General features: G+C 55.0%; 2 protein-coding genes across 4 annotated transcripts; both read right to left on the bottom strand.

Annotated features, from left to right (window-relative positions):
• Window positions 1–66: 66 nt before the first annotated feature.
• On the bottom strand, window positions 67–14,782 carry TAOK2 (TAO kinase 2). 3 transcript variants are annotated; one of them, XM_032155681.2, is made up of 18 exons: window positions 14,616–14,782; window positions 14,360–14,431; window positions 14,167–14,268; window positions 13,674–13,719; window positions 13,448–13,544; window positions 13,210–13,323; window positions 13,013–13,104; window positions 10,460–10,553; window positions 10,274–10,355; window positions 9,309–9,476; window positions 8,878–9,138; window positions 8,551–8,712; window positions 6,643–7,008; window positions 6,360–6,563; window positions 5,800–6,039; window positions 2,500–2,712; window positions 1,339–1,521; window positions 67–1,258 (listed from the first exon to the last, which is right to left on the bottom strand). In XM_032155681.2, exons 1-18 carry the CDS (start codon window positions 14,745–14,747, stop codon window positions 737–739), a joined length of 3,150 nt encoding a protein of 1,049 aa, XP_032011572.1. In that variant the 5' UTR covers window positions 14,748–14,782; the 3' UTR covers window positions 67–736. The 3 variants fall into 3 exon arrangements, with proteins under 3 accessions (XP_032011572.1, XP_058296877.1, XP_032011571.2); XM_058440894.1 differs by lacking the exon at window positions 67–1,258 and having other exon boundaries at window positions 1,422–1,762; XM_032155680.2 differs by lacking the exons at window positions 67–1,258; window positions 1,339–1,521; window positions 2,500–2,712; ... (5 more) ...; window positions 14,360–14,431; window positions 14,616–14,782 and having other exon boundaries at window positions 2,725–6,039; window positions 10,460–12,993.
• LOC131383743 (uncharacterized) lies at window positions 14,651–18,916 on the bottom strand. Its single transcript, XM_058440371.1, is given in 4 exon segments — window positions 14,651–14,782; window positions 17,894–18,025; window positions 18,028–18,541; window positions 18,758–18,916. Coding segments are annotated over 3 exon segments (792 nt in total). The 3' UTR covers window positions 14,651–14,782; window positions 17,894–17,906.
• Window positions 18,917–19,396: the final 480 nt, after the last annotated feature.

A 19,396-nucleotide genomic window follows, 5' to 3' on the forward strand; every position in this document is an offset into this window, starting at 1 on the left:
GAGCAGTCCTTCACGCACACCAAAGACAGAAGAGTGAGTTCTGAGATCTGTTAGAATAACCAACAGTTTATTAAAAGCTTGCCTGGGGCTCTGTGCCGGCCCCACAGCTGAGAGGGGCTCCCACGACTGCCCCCCAGGCCTGGGAGCAGCCCCTTCCAAGGTCCTTCCCTTGTTTCCCCGCCCCAGCCCTGATCCCAATTAAAAAAAAAAAAAAAAAAAAGGACAAGACGGCACAGGACGTCAGACAGTAACAGGGGAAGAGACCCAGGCATCCTGACCCCAAGACCCCATCCTGATCCTTGTTACCAGTAAGGTGGCCTCTCATTCTCCCTGCCTCAGGCCCCAGACCTGCTCTGCCCTGTGGCAGGTCTGAGGGCCCCACTGTGAGGGTAGTATAGTTCTCTGAATATAGTTATGTCTAGACCCACCCTTCCCCTCCCCCAGGGGACTAGATGAATATTTGACACGCACATCTCCCTCCTTTTCTAGGTGGCGGAGGGAGACCCTGGCACCATGGTAGGGAGGCGGGGCTCCCAGGCAGCCTTGAGGCACCTATCCCCAAGCTGGCCCTGGGCCACTGGCCAGCCCCAAGAAGCTCATGAGATGAGGAGGTCTGAGGGGAGCTGGAGCCTACATCTTGAGCCTACCCTTGCGGGGGCCTCCGCCTCAGTGCCTTCCAGGGTCAGGCTCCACCCACCCCTGCCTGCCCAGCTCGTCTGCTCCTCCCCGCTGCACTTCAGGAATAGAAGTGGGAAGAACCATTGAGGATGTGGGAAGCAACACTGGTGCTGCGGCTCAGGGGCCCAGGCACTGCGGCAGCAGGGGGGCCCACATTCTCACTGCCACTGCCCCCCGAGGCTGCCCGCCGCAGGGGCTGGGGGCTGTTTCTTAGCAGCAGCAGGGCTCCGCCACGGGGTGTCCCACTCTGTGTGGGGGGCCCCAGCCAGTTTGGGGGGCCTGGGGGAGCCAGCAGAGATGGCTGACGCCAGGCTGGAGGGGGCATGCCTGGTGGAGGAGGGCCGTGGCTCCAGTGTGCCCCAGAACGGGGAACGGGACGGGAGGGCCAGGCCGGGGCAGGGGGTGGAGCGGGATAGCCCTGGGCAGCAGCCTCAGCCGGGATGCCCCCCAGAGCCATGCTGGAGAAGCCCAGCCTCATGCTTTCCGCATCGAAGGCCTCGATCTCACGGGCCTGCCGCTCAAGCAGACTCCGGATTCGCTCGGAGCGCCCTGTCTGCAGGGCCAGCAGCTCCTCTTCCACCTGGGGCATCCGGAACAGAGGTTAGAGTCGGGGGCGGGAGCCCACCCTCCCTTCCCAGTCCTGGAAGCTGGGCCCCTTACCCGCTGTTCCAGCAGTGCCCGCCGCAGCGCGACCCTCTGCTCCAGCTCCCGCAGCTCCCTCTCGTGCTGGCTCTCTGTGCGTATCTTGATCTTGCTCTGATAAGCGTTGAGCAGCTCCAGCTCCTGTTGAAGCTGCTGCCGAAGGGCCTGGAACTCTGCTTCCTGGGTCTCATCAAGCCGCAGCTGGGGAAAATGAACAACCAGTTATAGGGATCTCCTCCCCCACCCCCACTATCCTCCCCTGCCCCAGGTAGGCCTGGGCCCTAAGGTTTCAAGAAGCAGCGGTCTCAACATCTATCAGAATGGAAGATGGTCATACCCTGTGGCACAGCAATTACACTGCAGAATCTATCCCCCAGGTATACTTGCACATGTGCTCGAGGTGTTCACGGAAGCGTTGTGATAGCAAAATACTGGAAACAACCTAAATGTCCACCAATAAGGGATGGGTTAAATAAATTATGGTACAGCCATACCATGGAAAATTCTATGCTGTAAAAAAAAATGAGACAGGTGTACTGACAGGGGAAGATGTCCAAGAAATATTAAGTGGAAAAAGGAAGTTACAGAAAGTAAATGTAAAGTATGATTCCATCTGTGTTTAAAATTCATATAATTTTTCAAAATGTGCACTGAAAAAATACAAAATACAGTTAATTATTATTAAGTTACCTGGGAGAGGTGGGACTGGGTGAGAGAACAGCCTTGGGTGGGGCGTTTCCACTCTCTACCCTCTCCGCACATTTTAAGTGGCCCATTCCAGTGTTAGGTGTGATCATTTTTTTAGAACAGCAACTTTCAAAATCCTCCAGAAGTCTGAGTAAATGGGCTTGAGGGCCACACTCACTTTAATCTGCACCCTGTTTACCCATTAAACTAACTCAGGCCCAGGAAAAAATAATAGCCACTCTTTTCCTTGGTGGTTCTTGGGAATAGGCACATGGCTTTGTCAAGACCTTAAGAAAATACTAAGAGCAAGAATAAAACCACTGAGGAGAATATGAAATAAATCATTGTGGAGAACATGAACAGAGGAAGAGTATATGAGTTTCCCAAGTAAGAAAGCCCTAGCTCTGTGCATGCCCTGCACCGTCCATTTCTCTAAAGCGAAGTACAGAGCCTGGCCTCTAGCGCACTCCCTCCCTGGACCCCAGGCCTCACCGCCTGTGAGCTGAGCATCTCTGAGATGGACTGGTCATACTGCTCCGCCAAGATCGCCAGCTTGCGGGTCTGCTCTTCCTTGAGCCGCTTAAGGAGGCTCTTGTGCTGAGCTTTGGGCGTGGTCTCCAGCAAGTGTGCTCGCAGAGCCTTGTACTGCCGAGTCTGGATCTTACACGTCTCCTGGAACTGCTTCTTGATCTGCAGCTCCTTAGACTATGCAGTGGACGGATCAAGGGGAGATGGGGGCAGCGGGGAAGAGGAGGAGGAAGAGGAGGAGGAGGAGGAACAACCAGGGGAAATGGGGAGAAGAGAGAGAAGAGAGGAGACAGAAGCAGAGACAGGGAGAGGGAGAGAAACAGAAAACATGTTAGACAGAGGGGGTGGGGGGAGCTGTATACAGACAGACATGGAGAGGTGGGATCGTGTTGAGAGAGATCAGGAAGGTCTCGATGGGCAAGAGATGCAGAGAAGACAAGAAGTTCCAAGAGCACGTGCACGGAGTTGGGTGCGATACCCACGAGAAAGAACATCGGAGTTACTGGACAGGGAACTGAGGATCTTGGAAGCTCTGACCAGGCAAAGAGGGAGAGACTGTGACCTAGAGACAGAAGCACGTGAGCAAATATGAGAACGTGCACAAGAACAAGCGAGAAGAACCAGTCACACAAAACATCCATGAAGAAAGCAACACGACTAAGGACAGACACAGGAAGTCCCAGGTCCAGCAGCTCAGGGAGGAAGGCAGGGAAGGAGGAGAAGCACCGAGCTGAGAAATGGGTAAGAAGGGGCTGCCCCATTTTGGGCCACAGAGGAGAAAGGGGCAAAGGAGGTGGCCAGAAAGGGCCTGACAAGTTCAACCGGCCAGCAGCTACCACCCTGACCAGATCCGCATTCCAGCCCGGCCCCTCACACACTCAGCTCCCACTCCAGGCCCACACTCAATCCTGCTGTCACAGCCCTCATACTCCGCTTGGTTGCCCCCAGCTCAGCACCCCCTACTGTGGAGGGTCTGCAGCCCCGTCCCCCAACCCACTAGGGTAATGCCTGATGCAGGAGAGCAATTTGGTCCCCTGCAGCTGGGAACTACGGAGGGAACGGATTGGGAGAAAAGGCAGGGGATGAGGAGACCAAGGGCTTGGAAACTAAGACCTCTGGAAGGAACCCGCAAACAGGGGCTCTGTGGGACCAAGAAGTTCGGTGAAGTTCTACAAGGGCCCAGACCCCAGAGCCGGTGGTGGTCATGGTGCAATGAAGCTATGAAGGCAGAGAGCATGAGGCTGAGGAGTGAGAGGGGCTGAGATAACGGAGATGGGGTGAAGAGGTCATGGAGCCGGGCCGAGGGTCAGCCTGGGGGCATACCGGGGAGGCTAGGCGGCAGGACAAAGCAGACAGAGGCAGCCTGGGCCAAAGGCACAGTTCCGCTCAGATATTTTATTTGTGTTTGTCTTTTTCTTTTTTTGGTGGGGGGAAGGGGACAGGTTGGAAGGGAGACAGAAAAACAAAATCAAAGAGGAGAAAAAAAACATGACTCTTCCCACCCTCCACCACCCCTGGCCCCAGGCCTGAGTCAATGAGGGTGAGGATGAGCACACACAGCGGGCGAACAGCAATAACTTAGGGGAGGAGCGCCAGGAGAACACAGAGTGACTGCTGGACTCCATGGCTGAGGAGGCTGCCTGTCTAGAGGTCCGAAGGGCTCTAGGTGAGTGAGCAAACTGAGGAAGGTGGGTGAAAAGAGAGGACTAGGGACTGGAGAAACTTCACTGAGTCGTGGGAGATAAAGTGCTCAATGCTCTAGATTTGGGCTGGAAGGGCTGGAGTCAGCTACCTCCAGGGGGGGAGGGACCGGGACTGGCGGGTGCGGGACTTCCGCCCGGCTAGAGTCCCTGGCAGTGGCTGGCGGGAGGCAGGGGGCCCTAGCTGGCGCTGGCTGCGTGGTAGTAGCCGGGGGATTCGGGTGGGCCGTTCACCCCGAAGCAGGCCCCAGCTGGCCAGTGTGTGGATGGCCCACGGGGGCAAGTGGGATGCTAAACCCTGGCTGGCCCGTGCCAGACGCCAGTTCCAGCCCTTGCACAGGACCCAGACCCTTGCCAACAGGGCTAATGGGTGTTGGGTGGTGCGGGGATTACGCCGCCGGGGCCCAGGGATAGGCAGGCGGCTGCGGAAGCCATCCTTGTTGGTTTTGGGGTACAGTGCAAACAGACCCCGGTCCCCCACAGCCCCACAGCCCTGCAGGGCCCGGAAGGCCATGGGTGACAGGCGCAGCAGAACCCGCAACCAGAGTCGAGATATGCCCCGGCGCACCCGGGGACCCTGCTGCCGCACCCATCTGCCCCCCGCTGCCATAGCCACCAGAGGTAGAGCTAGGCCTGGCCAAGCTAACAGCCAGGCAGCTCCAAGGCCCAGGGGCACACCCATGAGGCCTCGGCGCCAGCTCAGGCCCAGGACGGCCCCCAGCGCGGTACCCTGGGCCAGGAGTAGGAAAAGACTGGAGGGCAGGTGCAGGGCTGTACAAAGGAGCAGGTAGGAGGCCCCCAGACCCACCAGCCCCACCTCAAGGGCCAGCAGCGCTGCCTGCAGGCCACCCCCACCCTGGGCTGCCAGCAATGGAAGCAGCAGCAGCAGCAGGAGGGGCAGGAGGCCAGAGGAGGACCCCACTGCAAAGGAGAGGCCAGCCAGGAGGCCATGGGACAGGAGTCCAGGGAACTGGCTGGCAGGGCAGGGCCTCAGGTGTGTTGGAGGGGGTTCAGGAGGGATGTCGGGGGAAGGACAACCATCTCCAGGATCCCTAGGGGTCCCAATCGGAGCCCCCTCTTCCTCCTCTTCCTCCTCCTCGGGGACAGGAGTCAGTGCTGGACCCTGGACCCAGCCAAGCTCAAACTCCTCATCTAGAAGACTCCCATCCTCCTTCCCCCACAAGCTCCATGTCCCAGCCTCCTCCTGGCCAACAATGCTCCTCTCCTGCGGTACAAGGGAGGGCACCCTAAGCTCCTCTGTCTCCTCAGACAGACCCCAAACTTCCTCATCAACCAGGCTCCCATGTTTTTGTGGACTGGGACTAGGGGCTCCTGATTCTTCCCCCAGAATCCTCTGCTGCTCGGGCTCCAAAGTGGCCCCTTCCTTTCCCAGAATCCTTCTCTCTCCAACTGCTTCCTCCTCCTCGCCAAGCATTCTTTGGTCCAGGACTGCCTCCTGGCCAGGTGAGCAGGGCTGCTCTTCTATAGGGGTGCCTGTGTTGGGTGGGCCCAGAGCCCCAGGAATGGGGAGTGGGAGGCCCGGGGGGCGCTGGCCTGCACGTACTTTGAGGCTCTTGGGCTGCTGGCGAACCTGGGCCGCATGCTTCTGCCGCAACTCTTGCTCACGCCGCTTGTTGTACTCCAGCTGGTTGCCCAGCTCTGTCTGGTGCTGCAGGCGGGTGAGCTCAGCCCGCGTGCGCTGCACGGCCTGCAGCTGCCGCAGCTCCAGCTCCCGCGTGGCCTCGTGCTGCCGAAGCAGCAGTGCACACTCCAAGTCTTTCTGGGTCTGCTTCTTGTTCAGGTCCTGAGGCAGAAGAAATGCAGGGCCCGGGGCCTGGTCAGTATCAAGGAAGTGAGGGGCCAGGGCTCCTTGGCAGAGGGAGCTGGGGATGCCAGGAGATGAGGGTGTAGGGGAGGCAAGCTCCTCCCTGGCCTGGGAACAGAAGCCTAAGGAAGTTCTGGCAGGGTCTGTTGGGGATGAGAAGTAAAAGGGGCACTGAAGCAAAGCTGAACTGTAACACTTGAGGGCCAAGGAGAAAGAAGACAAGAATGAGGCAAATGGAAAAGGGTGGGTCCCTGGGATCCACAAGTGAGCGGGAGGGGAACGGAGATTGGGATGCCTACCTCCCGCAGCAGGTCCTGGTCCAGGCTGTGCCGAGCCAGCAACATCTTGCGCTTGTACTGGCGACACTGCAGCTCAAAGTACTGGCGCTGCCGCCGCAGGAGCCCTGCCTCCTCCTCCGCCTGGCACTGCTGGAGCTGCTCCTTCTGCCGCAGCAGCCACTCGGCCTTCTCCCGCTTGGGAGTGCTGGGGTTCTCCTGGAGCTCCTGGGGGAGGGCAGAGGGAAGCAGGGTCAGGACCCACCTGGCTCGCCATCGGCTCCGCCCCCAAGCAGCCCTAGCTCACCTCCTTCAGCTGTTCCTTGCGAAGTTTGTAGGTCCGCTTCTGTGCCTCCAGCAGGGCGGCCAGCTCTTTCTTCTGCTGCCCAAGGATGTGCTGCTGGAACTTCCGCTCCTCGGCCTGGGCAGCTCGTGCCTCCTTCTCACCGATGGCCTGGTGCCGCCGGGCCAGCTTTTCTGCCTCCGCCCCAAAGCCAGCCCGCTGCGCCTCAAGCTCCCGCTGCAGCCGTGCACTGTGCTCCTCCCGTTCACCCCTCAGCCGTGACTCCAGGGCCAGCAGCTGCTTCTGGTGCTGTCGTCGCATCCGCTTATAGCCACTCAGCTGCTCCCGCAGCGCAGAGTCCTGCTCATGCTCCTGGATCTGACGGCTGACCTGGGGAAGGAGAGAGGGTGAGAGCTGGGGCTCAGCCTGGCCCCTAGTTAATTAACACAAGGGGTCTTCCGTGGGGAAGAACATGGGTTTTCAACTCATGGGTTTCATTCTCATTTAACACCTTCCTCACACATGGCCTCTCTAGCCTGTTTCCTCAACTGGATAATGGTGATATTATCTGCTTCACAAGTTGGTGTGACCGAATGATAAAAGGTGGTGAGCACAGGGCCTGGCACAAAAGTAGGAACAATCCATACTAATTTGAAACAGTGAGTCACACAGACCTGGGATCAAATCCCAGCTTTGCCACTTACCAATCACGTGATCTCAAGTAAGTTAACTTCTCAAAGCACCAGTTCCCTCATCTATTAAATGGGGAAATAATACCCCCTCATAGGGGCCATGGGGTAAGTTCGGACTCTATCTAATAGGTGTTGGCTTCCTTCCGCTTCAGCAAACATGGTCGGCCTATCGCTCCCCAGGTATTGAGCTGGGATAGGGGCCACAAGATGCTGGAATAACAAGAACACTGGGTTTGAACACCTTCATTCAAAGTCTGATCTCAGGTCTCATTCTCAATTGACTCTATGAGTGGCTGTCAAACTAGTCCCAGCAACCAAGCCCCTGGCAGTCAAGACTTCTCTGTACAGTACTGCAAAACACCATGGGATCTGAAGAATTGTTGGAACACAACCAGCACCAAGCAGAGGCCATAAGAACATACTAGACTGAATCAGTGGCCTCTAAGGGGATTGTTGACGCTCAAATGCAGCTGAGCAGGAATGTGATCTAAAGGCTTATTAAAAACATGGATGAAAAGCTATGTTTTATGAAAAGCCTAAACACTTTTTCCTGTGAACTGAGAAAAAGATTGCCATGAGTTGATTTTAGGAGAGGACTAAGGGCCTGCTTACAGGAGTGGAGAGCCACCAAAGGCACTGGGGCAAGTGGCCCCTCTGAGCCACAGGTGCCTCATTTCTCCAATGGGATCCTACCCTTCCCCTCCCAGCAGGGCTGGGAGGGTTAACACAGGCCTGTGTGTAAGCCTGAGAGCTAACCGCTGGCATGAGACAGATACCTGAACACCATCCCTGCCCTCTGGGGCATAGAATCTGGCAAACCTATCATGATGCTGTTCAGGACCACCCAAGCACAGGGCACCCCTGGCACAGGGCTCCCCCAGCACTGGACACCCCCAGCACAGGGCTCCACAGGCACAGGGCTTCCCCAGCACACAACCGTGAAGCACCTGACTCACCAGAGGAGCCTGGGAAGGCAACCCAGGAGATGTCAGTTAAGGCAGGCCACAAAAATGGAGTAAGAGTTTGCCAAGCTAGAAACACCCAGATTGGGCCATATGACCAAAACAGTCCGCTGGGAAGAGGAGGGAAGCGGGAGGGTTAAGGGGAGCAGGCAGGAGCCAGCAACAGAAAATGAGGGTAGAATCCAGACTCAATCCCATGCCACAGGGAGGAAATCATTTCTAGACTTAAAAAGACTTAAAAAACAGACAGCGAGCAGGCTGAGGATGGCTACACTCACCAGGGAGGCAGTTCGGATGGTGGCAAAGTGGTCCCGGTTGCGGCAGTAGGCCCGGCGGCGGGCGGAAGAGGTGGTGGAGGTGGGAGCTGGGGCTGCAGGCGGCTGGAGAGGGCTGGGGGTTATCTCTGGCTGGTAGGGGTCATCATATAGGTTGTCAGAGCCCTAGAGGGAGATGGAACACCCAAGGCTCAGAGGCCACTGGGTCCAAAGAGAGCTACCTGAGGAGAGCCACTCAGACTCAGAGGAGTGCTGCACTTAGGGAAGGAGGGCGAAGACCCAGGCGGTTCTAGAGCAGGTGCTCAGGTCCCCCAAGGGTGAGCTGTGTACCGGCAGCCGATGGATAATGGAGCTGTGAGAGGTGACTGTGTGCTCTCCCTCCTGCATCATGGCCATCTCCCGGGCTTCGGGGCCTTCTTCCTCCTCCTCCTCTTCCTCCTCCTCCTCCTCCTCTTCCTCGTTGTCTGAGGCATCTGCTAGGCTGTTAACGGAGCTGCTCTGGCTGGAGGCGCTGATGGACATGCTGGGCACTGAGTGGCTACTCTCGAGACTGGTCAGAGTCCCGGCCCGGTGCATGTAGGGCTCGGCCTCCTGCGAACAGGGCGTAGGCTGCTGGGCAGGGAAGGGGAAGCCCTGGGGCGTATGCATGGAGGTAGCATGGGGAGATGGTGGTGTGAGTAGGGCTGGGGAAGGGGCCAAGCAGCTGCAGGGGGCAGGCACACATAGGGGATAAAGAGGGGTGTCAGGGCAAGCTGGGTCACCTCTTCCTCCTCTGGGGCCTCTGCACCAGGGCCGTTGGGTGCCTCTTGGAACAGGATCTTCTTCATCTTGCGGTACTGCAGGTTGTCCAGCTCCCGCACGGCATCCTTGGTCCTCTGGATCAGGTCCATGATGACTGTGGGTGGCCGCTCCCGGAGTACAAAGCGGTGCTGGGGGAAGAGGGCACTGAGGCCTGCTGCCAAATCCCCTTCCCCCCACAACCCACAGCGCTTGGCATTCCCTCCGGCCTGAGGCACTCTTCTGGGACCCACGCCCACCATGGGTTGATGCTGGCCTTATCCCAAGCCCTTCTCTCACAATAATTTTCTGTACCACCCAGTACCTACTCCCCAGACAGACTATTCTTCCACTAAGCATGGCTGACAGGCAGGAACAGTCAGGAGAACCGGATTCTCGTCCAGCTCCTCTACTAAAGGGCTATGTGACCTTGGATATGTCATGAGGCCCCTCTGGGCTTCATACAGTATCCTACAGTTATAAAACAAGTGGGTCCAACTACATAATCTAAAGTTTCCAGCTAGGGATCCTCAGGCCCCCATGGGTCTGTGAAGGGAATGGGGCCCCTCTATTTTTGATAATTCAAAAAACACCTAAGGGAAATCATACATTTACCCACGATAAGGCTACACAGGCTTTTGGCTTGCATTACAACAGATCAGTGGGGGCAACCCTGGTTATCACACGCTGACCAGAAGCTCTGGCTGGCATTTATATGAATCTTTGATTAATAAAAGATGGGAAAACAGTTTATTATTTAATAAATTAAGGCAGTCTGGTAGACAAAATCTTGTAAAACACAGAGTCCACTGGGCATTGGGGATGGGGTGGGAATTCATCAACGAAGCTCTTGGTGGAGGAGGAACTGGGAACCACTAGTTTCCCTGGGGGTTCTTGTGGCTCTAACAAGCTACAGTTCCAGGAGAATGCTAGGCCAGGAGGCCCTCACCTTCAGGAGAACCTCTGAGGTTGGTCTGTCTTGAGGGATTTTCTGAAGACAGGAGTCAACAAAATTCCGGAAGTACTCAGACCTGAAAGTCACAGGAGGGTGGGAGAGGGGTGGGGAAGGCATGAGCCAGGCATCTGTACCCCATGGCCTAACCCCTGGGCCCAGATTCGGAATCTCGGTCCTCACCAGTGTCCTGACTGGAGCACGGGGGATTCATTCTGTGCAATGTGGTATAAGGCACTCATCGCATTCATGTTAAACAGCGGTGGTTTCCGTTCCGCTACAGAAAAAGGTGAAAGGGAAGAAGGTGAGAGGTGGCGGGGGGTAGAGGACAATGGAATGGAACTGAGACGACTTGGGTTCAAACCCCAATTCCTTGACTTCCTTGCCACATGACCTTGAGAAGTTCCCATCATCCTGTTGCGTCTCAATTAATTCCTTCCTCTGTAAAATACAACACCCAACCTCTCCACTGCACATGGGTGGAATAGGGGTCAAAGAAAGTAACATCCACAAAAGCAGTAACGAAGGCAGAAGGACAGCCATTCAGTTATCACCCCAACTAATACTTCTTAGGTGCCAAAGGGAGCAGATAACGTGATAATTGCTATGGGGAAGATAAAAACAAGAATTAGGCCCCGCCCTCAAGGAACTTCCAGTCTGAAAGAGAAGATTAAATAGGACTGAAAAAATAACATCAAAGTATTAACTGGTATAAGAGGGAAACAGGGAAGTGGCTGGGAAGTTGAGAGTATGCAGTGGGCCTTCAAGCTAGTATATCTTCAGGGAATTCAGAGAAGGGCTTTGTAAAAAGCCCTGAGATTAGAAAGGAAAGTGCAAGCTAAGAGTCGCTAAGAGTCCCTTGTAGCCCAGACAAATGTCATGTTGTTTTGGCCTAAATGGTGATTTTTTTTTTTTTTTTTTTTTTTTGAGATGGAGTCTTGCTCTATCGCCCAGGCTGGAGTGCAGTGGCGCAGTCTCGGCTCACCGCAAGCTCCGCCTCCCGGGTTCACGCCACTCTCCTGCCTCAGCCTCTCCGAGTAGCTAGGACTACAGGCGCCCGCCACCACGCCCGGCTAATTTTTTGTATTTTTAGTAGAGACGGGGTTTCACCGTGGTCTCGATCTCCTGACCTCGTGATCCGCCCGCCTCGGCCTCCCAAAGTGCTGGGATTACAAGCGTGAGCCACCGCGCCAGGCCCTAAATGGTGATTTTTTAAATTAACTGCCAATAATCAAATAATAATACAAGTTTCCAGTTTCTCCTTAAGAATTAGATCTGTAGAAATGGAGTCTACATTACTGCATAACAATGGTCTGGAGATAAGCATTAGCTGCCCTCTTTCTATGGAAACAGCAATCTCCAGTTCGCCACATCCTTCTCCACATTGCTTCCCTGATATTGACTTAGTATGAGTTGACATTTACAATCAGACTTGATATGTTCTTTTTTTCAATAGTAGAGTAATATTTCTCTGTATCCATATCTCTTCCCAAAACTAGAAATAAAATGGACAGATCTAGCTTTTTCTTATACTTAGGTCTGTTTCTTACATTTTTCATCAACTGTCTGGGCCTGGCATCAAATGGTAAATGGAGACTGTGAAGATGGAGGAAAAGGGCTGGTCCAAATCTCTGACCTCAGGCAGAGGACCCAATACGAACCAAGGCAAGGAAGCGGAAAAGTTCATGACACACTCAGAGGGTGGAGCCCATGAAGGAAAGGGCCAGCATTTAGGAAGCAAAGCCTCTAGGATGGTGGGAGGAAGGATGGGGATGGCTTCAGTCTTGAAGGCAACAGGGGGCCACTCATGGCTCCAAACAGGGAGTTGAAATGACAGCACTGAGCTTAGGCAGACCTCTCTGGCATCAGTACTTAAGACAGACCGGAAGGGAGAAGAGACTGGAGAGATCACTGCAGGAGGTTGTTGATAAGAGAAACTAACAGCAACTCTTAGGGAACTGTTTTGTGCCTGGCATTGTGTTGGAAGCTTTATAAAGGTTACCCACCTCATTAAAGAATTGTTTCAATAGTGCTGGCTGACAGAGATGAGAACCTTGGCATGGCTTTAAGGCCTTAGGAACTCGCTTGGACCTAACTCTCTGGCCTTATCCTTCTATATTTGCTGCATTACACGCTAGATTCCAAATAACTGAAGCTAATCCCAGTTCCCCAGGACTGCACTTACTTCTAGGCCTCTCACATGCTGTTCTCTCTGCCTGGAAAGCTCTTCCCTACATTCTGCAAACAGCTATTATTTATCTTGCGGGTTGGCTTCAACATTCTCCTACAAGGAGGCCTTCTTCAGCCCCTAAACTACGTCAAGGCCCGTTTTACATTTGAGCCGCTCCTGTAACTTCTCCACACAGCGTTCATCACATTGAAAGAAAACATGCCTGCCTGGTTTCCCTAAATCAATTGTAAGTTCCATGAGGGCAGGATTCTCATTCACTGCTATCCCTCCAGAATCACAGGTCCATGGCACAGCACATGGTGGGCACTAAGAAAAAATTTAGAACCAGGGTAGTGGACAGGAAGAGATGAATGCTACAAAATCTCTAGGCCTAAGAGCTGGCAGAATTTGCCAGCTGCCTGTATTGGGGCTCCAGGGTAGAGTCACAACGGACAGGAACTTGGAGGCCTGGGATCCCATCCCTAGGAGAAGGGGGTAGTCTGGAGTCTGGGAAGTAACAGGAAAGAATGGAAAAGATGATGAGGGAACAGAGAGGATGTTCTTACCCAGCTCGATGCAGGTTATCCCCAAGGACCAGACGTCCACTTTGCCATCGTACTGCCCCTCATCCATGGCCAGGATCACCTCGGGTGCCATCCTAGGAGAACGGTCAGGAGAGAGAGGCAAATCACCCGCCGAGACCGTCACTCCTACTCCCAACATCCTGGGAGGTCTCTCCACTCACCACCACTCACTCACTCACCAGTATGGGGTGCCCACGAAGGAGTTGGCGGGTGCCATGATGGATGCAGAACCAAAGTCCCCCAGCTTCACTAACCCTGGCTCTGACAGCAGGATGTTTCCAGCCTTCACATCCCTGCCAGAGGCAAAGTACAGGGAAGAGACATGTGTCTCAGGAAAGCTAGGCAGGGGAAGCCCAGCTAAATGACAAGTGGTGCAGATAGCACTCCCCTCCCAGGCACTGCCGGTGCTGCTTGTACCTATGGATCATGTTGTGGGAGTGCAGATACGCCAGGCCCTGAAGCGCCCCGTGGGTCACAGCTGCGATCTCTACCTCCTGAAGGGGTTTCTTGTGCACTGGAGAGTGAGGAAGAACATCAGCCCAAGGGAGCGCAAGGGTGGGATTGGAATAAGCTCCCCTTAACCCTTCCCTATGGCTCCCCTGCTCTTCTCCCTTCTCCACTTATTGGCCTATGAATCACTTACCTTCTAGAAGGTCAGAAGCTGAGCCCAGGCAATACTCCATTACCAGCTAAGGAAGAGACAAGGGTCAGAGATCAGAGTCTCCTGGGCAGGGACTCACAACAGAGCTTCCTTGACTGTCCTGTACTCAGGCTATGTCCCTGGGGTGATGACAGGGAAGAAGGGCAACTGGAGACAATGAGAGGGTGGTGGGAGAGTTTCTGGAGTCCGGGCCCAAGACATTCACCACTGCCCATCTGAATCCCTTCAAACTCCCATTCAATCTCCACCTTCTCCGGCCCACAGTGACCTGTCCCACCTGCTAACAGCCTATGTCACTCTGAGCCAGGCTTTTGCTCAGTGGGTATGTCTGAGGACTAAAGCGGTCAAAAGAGACTTCCTCCTTCCCGAGATCCCACAACAGCACCACCAACAGGGACCACCTAAGAGACTGGACCACGATAAGGACGGGCGTGAACAGGAGTAAAGATCAGGCCAGAATCTGACACCAGCTTACCCAAGCCGTGTGCTCCCTCAGGTAACAGCCCCGGTACTGAATGGTGTTGGGATGCCGGAGCTTCTGTAAGAACCGCACCTCCTTGATGATGTCTTGCCATTTCTAGGGGGTCAGGGTAGGCAGAGGTTACCCAGCTTGCATCTTCAGACAGGAGTCCCCTGTCCCCAACCTGGCTGTATTGCACCTGGCCCACCTCATTGGACTGCTTCCCACTGTAGGACATCTTCTTGATGGCCACCACCTCACTATTCCGGACATCCCGGGCCTAGAGGACCAGACCAGAAAGTGTTGAAGGCCCCATTGAGGGCCAGGCATGGGAAGACTTGCTGGCCCAGCAGGAGAAGGCAGGAAATACCAGTGTGATGGAGTAGTGTGCAAGGGCTGTTGGGAGGGCCACATGGGTAGGAAGAGTCCCCATCCCTATTACACCCTCCCAAGACCCAACTCACAAAGTATACAGCTCCAAAGCTGCCATGGCCAATTTCCCGGAGGTCAGAGAAGAGCTTTTCTGGGTCATCCTTGAAGAAGAGCTCAGCCACATCTGGGTCCTTCAGGCTCCCGGCCCGGCCCCCAGCTGGCATGGTGGCCCCTGGGGGCCCTGAGAGTGGGGCCTGGCCTGAGGAATGGAAATGGGACCCTTAGATCAAGGATTGAGCCTTCAGGGAGAGGAAGGGACCCATCAAGTTTCTGCTATCTCCTCCCCTCATTCCCTGATGAGGGGGAGGCACTGCTGAGGAAGGGGAGGGGGAGATTAGGAACAACATCAAAGCTCCAAAAAATGAAGTTGCCCTGGCAACCAGATCACGCGGGCTGGGTCCCTGGAGTCCCTAAAACTGCTAGGAAGATTCTGGGAAGCTAAGCATCCTCACCACCCCCTTCAGCGCTCAACAAGTTCTCATTTCCCTATAGCCCCTGTATCTCCCCTCAAGGATAAAACATTCTGCTTCCCAGCCAGCACTCCAGAGCCCCAAGTGTCCTGTCCCATAAGTCCCATACCCCAACTGTTTCCAGGCACCTTTCTGTTCCCCTTGGCGCTGAGGCCCCCTCCTCCCTCAACCTCTCACACCCTGGAAGAGAACAGGAAATGGCCAGGCCGGAGGCGGTGGAAATCCGTCCATTGTTAGAAGTGGGTACTGGCCCAGAGGAGCCCGCAGAGTCACTCTCAAAAAGGGCAGGGGGAGATCTAGAATGGGAAGAAGAGGGATATAAATGGCATCTGGCTGTGAGGGCCTCTCTGTGCTCTGGGCCACCTTACTTGTCCTGTCTAATTGCATAAGCATCACACACAGGTACAGGACATTTGCAGGGTACAAATAACATTTATTGAGTACCTTACATGCATTATCTCTATTCAGTCCTCACCACAACCTTATGAAGCAAGTATTATGATTTCCCCTATCTTACAGATAAAGAAACAGGCTCAGTAATGTTAAGTGCCTTGTCCAAAGCTGGTCCTCCATCACTATGATTTCAGAGCAGCCCTTCGAAACAGGCAGGGCAGAATCATGATCACCATTTCCTAGGTGAGGTCACTGAGGCACAGAGAAGAAAAAGGACTTCTCCAAGGTCAGAGAACAGGACCTTCTGCTCCCCGGTTAGGCCTGTGTCCATTACTCTCTCAGCTGTCACCCCAAGCTCAGCTCCCCTCTTGCAGGAAGCCTGTCCTGACCACTCCAGCCATTGGGAAGAGCACCTAGGGCACCCAGCCAAACACCCCGAGAAAGTTCCTGCAGGATACCAGAACCAAAACCCTCAAGGAGATTCCAAGACAGGCTCCAGCCTAAGCACTTGTCAGAATTTAGGCACAAAGGAGCCTTCAGCAGAGCTGGAATTCTGGGGCAGAGTTCTAGCTACTTAAAAGCACCTAACAATTTTAGCATGTAATTTATTCTGTCATGCCTTGTTTCCTGTTGTGTTGTTAATTTTGTCTCCTCAGCCCAACTGGAAGCTGGAGGGCAAGGAGGGAGCCTGACTCTCCAGTGGGCCCCCAGGGTGCAGAGGACTCAGAATAGCCTGGGAGACTGATTGATTGCTCTCTGCTCAGCCCTCAGCAGCTCCCCAGGTTGCTCAAAGCAGGCCCTTTTCTCCCTTCTGCCAGCAACAGTGCCAAGCACCCCTCACCAGCACCACACACCCACACACAAAGGCAGGTGCTCTCAACTTGCCAAAGGAATCTTCCTGACCTCTTTACCAACACAAGGCCCCAGAATGCCAACCTAGGCCACATGGAAGGGGTGCCACCCACTGGCAAAACATCATGCAGGTCCCCTTCCCCATAACAACAAACACTTGAACAATAACCAAGGTCTGTGCTAAATCATAACCACCTTCCAAAACGGACAATGTTATCTCCATTCTACAGATGAGGAAACCCGTATCTATCTGCTCCTAAGCTATGCTACCAGTACATCCCATCTGCAGTGCACAGCAACAGGGCTTTGAATAAGTTCCTTCTAGTTCTTGGTCTTCTCTTCAGTAAAATAGATTACAGCATGGAGCTGTTGTTAAGATTTTAATGAGATCTCATGCTTAGGAACACCATGCAGACACTCAGCATATGGATTTTTTCCTTTCCTGCCTCCAAGGTCCCCAGAAAGCTTTAATCCTTTGGGGGATCATTCTACCCCAACAGCTTGGCTTGAACAGTTAAAAGATGTCACTAGTGCTACCATTTGTCAGGAGAGAGCCCTCTCAGGAATCCAGGCCAAACCCTGGGATCGGGGTAAAGATGAAGGTCACAATGGATAGAAAACTCCATGAGGCAGAGGCAAAAGCGAGAGGCTCCCATCAGGAAAAGCTTCTGAGTAGAGCCCTTCTGGAAAGGAAGCTCATGTCATCCCCATTCTTAAACCTCACCCCAGCCTGGTCTCCTAGGGACCGCTGGCGGAGCCCAAACTCAGAGGAAAAGAGATGGCAAGAAGCACGCATGCATCAGGGAAAGATGTGATTGAGGACTTGAGTTCAAATTCTGGTTCTGCCACTGTGTGACCTTGGGCAACCTCTCTGGGCCTCAATGTTGTCAACTGTAAAATGGGAAGATGCCAATAAAAGATACCCCCACAGGGTGAACGCGGGGATGTCACATGAGAGAATGGCTGTCAAAGCACTTTGTAAAAGACAGATCGTTTGACAAATGGATGAAATTATTGACACCATCACAGCAAGAGGTTGGAAGGTAACTGCAGCTGGGGGAAAACATTGCCAGGCACCTCCAAGCACACACACACACACACACACACACACACACACACACACGCATACACACAAACACATATACACACACTTCCTTGCAAGGAGAAGAAATCCAACCAGACCAGGCCTGAAAAGCAGGTAAGAGATCCACCATGGGAATCAGAGGCATGGGAATCAACACCACAGAATAGCCAGGAGAAAGGGGAATATCAGGGAAGAGAGGTGGCTGTGAGAGGCAAAGTGAAGGGGAGAAGACTGAAGTGCAAATCCATCTGATTAGCTGAAGCAACCTAGGATGTGAATCTCGGTGACATCAGAGACCCTGTCACCTGAGGTCCCCCACCAACCAGACACAATGAAAGGAAGAGGAAGGGGTGGCAACAGAAGGCAAGGCTAGCCAGAGGCTGACCACTGGCTCAGCTGGGCTTCCCCATCCTGAGGAGAGGGCCTACCCAAGTCCAGCTTCTCAGAAAGGCGCACCCTTTCTTCTCAGAGCTAGACACAGGGACCCGCGCCCCTGCACCCCGTGTCTCACCTGGTAGGGGTCACTATGGTGCCCCAGCGCCTCCGCTTCCGCCTGGGGTCCTCCAGCGGCTCTGCCAAGCAGGGAGAGGGGCAAGGAGGCCTTTCCCCTTGCCACCTCTTCCTCGGCTTTCGCCCTTCCTGAGGGCGGGCCCGGGAAGCCTCCCCTGGAGGGGAGGGGGTGACAACCTAATCTGACCTCGCGGTCCAGTCCTCCCCCTCCTCGAGGGCGACAGCTGCCAAATTCCGGATTTCTGATTGTGGGGTCTGAACCCCGAATATCTGAACGGGATGGAAACTGAATCCGATAATTGAACGCCCGGGGAATGAACCCCGGATACTGGTGCACGCAAGGGCCTGAACCCGATATTTGAAATTCTATGAAACAGAGACCCAGGTTTAGAGAGGTTGGGACCCGAGTCCCGGATATCTGGACTATGAGGACTGTTACCCGGCTATCTGAGAAGCGAGGGGCAAAGCCCGGAAATTTGGGACCCAGGGGCCTGAGCCCTAGGTCTTCGGCCACCGACTGGGGGCCCACCCCGAGGACGTCCGGCCGCACGGCCCCTCTCACGCCGGGGTCCGAGGGTGACAGCCCCCGCTCCCGCCCCGGCCTCCTCCCTCTCCCTTCTCTGTTCCGAGAATAGCTGAAAGATTGTAGCTAAGGCGCTGCTGACGGTCCCCGCGCCCTCTCTGCCTCTCCTCTTCTCCGTCTCAGCTTCTCTCCGCACCACAGCCCCGGTCTCGTCCCGCTCTCCCTCTCCCTCTTCCTCCCAATTCCAAGATGGAGACCGGGCGGGAGCGCGCAGGCGCAGTAGGGACGCCGGGCTAAAGGGGGCGGGGCCGCAGAGGACTCAGCCCCGCCCTCTCTCCTCACTGCCGCGGCCTGGGAGACCGGCAGCCGACGAGCCCGAGTGCGCGCGCGCCCCGCCACGCGGACCCCGGGCCGGAGGAGGCGGGGAGAAGGGCTAGGCTTGCAAGGGGAGGAGCCCGGCACTCTGTCCCACGACTGGCGGTAGACAGAGCTGCAGCGCATGCGCTCGCCCCGCCTTCGCTCTGAGCCCGAGCTTGTTGCTAGGGGAAGCTTTGAGGCGGCGCGGGTGGACGGACAGCAGCGGCGATCTGCGCCTGAGCGCAGGGTGGAAGTTGGGAGGGGCAAAGGAAGCTGCTGCTGGGCGCGGAAAAGGCGGGAAAATAGACTGCTTCGAGGTTAGCAACCATCTAACCTGGACAAGGGCCTCCAAGTGCGAGGAATCTTTGCGCGTCGACGCTGGGAAAACTCAATCGGTCAAATCTCTTACGGAAATTGAGGCGCTGCAGGTTGCAAGACCTGCCAAGGTCACAGTACATTTATGTCACAGCATTTCCATGATCTGACACCCCACCCGCCCAACTAACTGTAATTATCCACTTTATTTCGTAGAAGAAAACAAGACAGGTGTTTACCAAAGCCAAGTCAACCATGGGGAGAGCTCAAGTAACCTATGCCCTATGCCAACCTGTGTCCCAACTAGAG

The sequence above is a fragment of the Hylobates moloch genome, unplaced genomic scaffold, assembly GCF_009828535.3.
Source record: "Hylobates moloch isolate HMO894 unplaced genomic scaffold, HMol_V3 SCAFFOLD_6, whole genome shotgun sequence".
NCBI classification, from domain to species: Eukaryota; Metazoa; Chordata; class Mammalia; order Primates; family Hylobatidae; genus Hylobates; species Hylobates moloch.

Bases quoted from the DNA above. Each gene is read 5' to 3' on its own strand.
- TAOK2 (XM_032155680.2), bottom strand. From the start codon at position 10,689: ATGATGGGAACTTCTCAAGGTCATGTGGCAAGGAAGTCAAGGAATTGG. The intron at 7,009-8,550 runs GTGAGTGTAGCC...CTCCTTCCCCAG, and splicing joins CCATCCGAACTGCCTCCCTG to GTCAGCCGTCAGATCCAGGA. The intron at 6,564-6,642 runs GTGAGCTAGGGC...GCCCTCCCCCAG, and splicing joins GCAAGGAACAGCTGAAGGAG to GAGCTCCAGGAGAACCCCAG.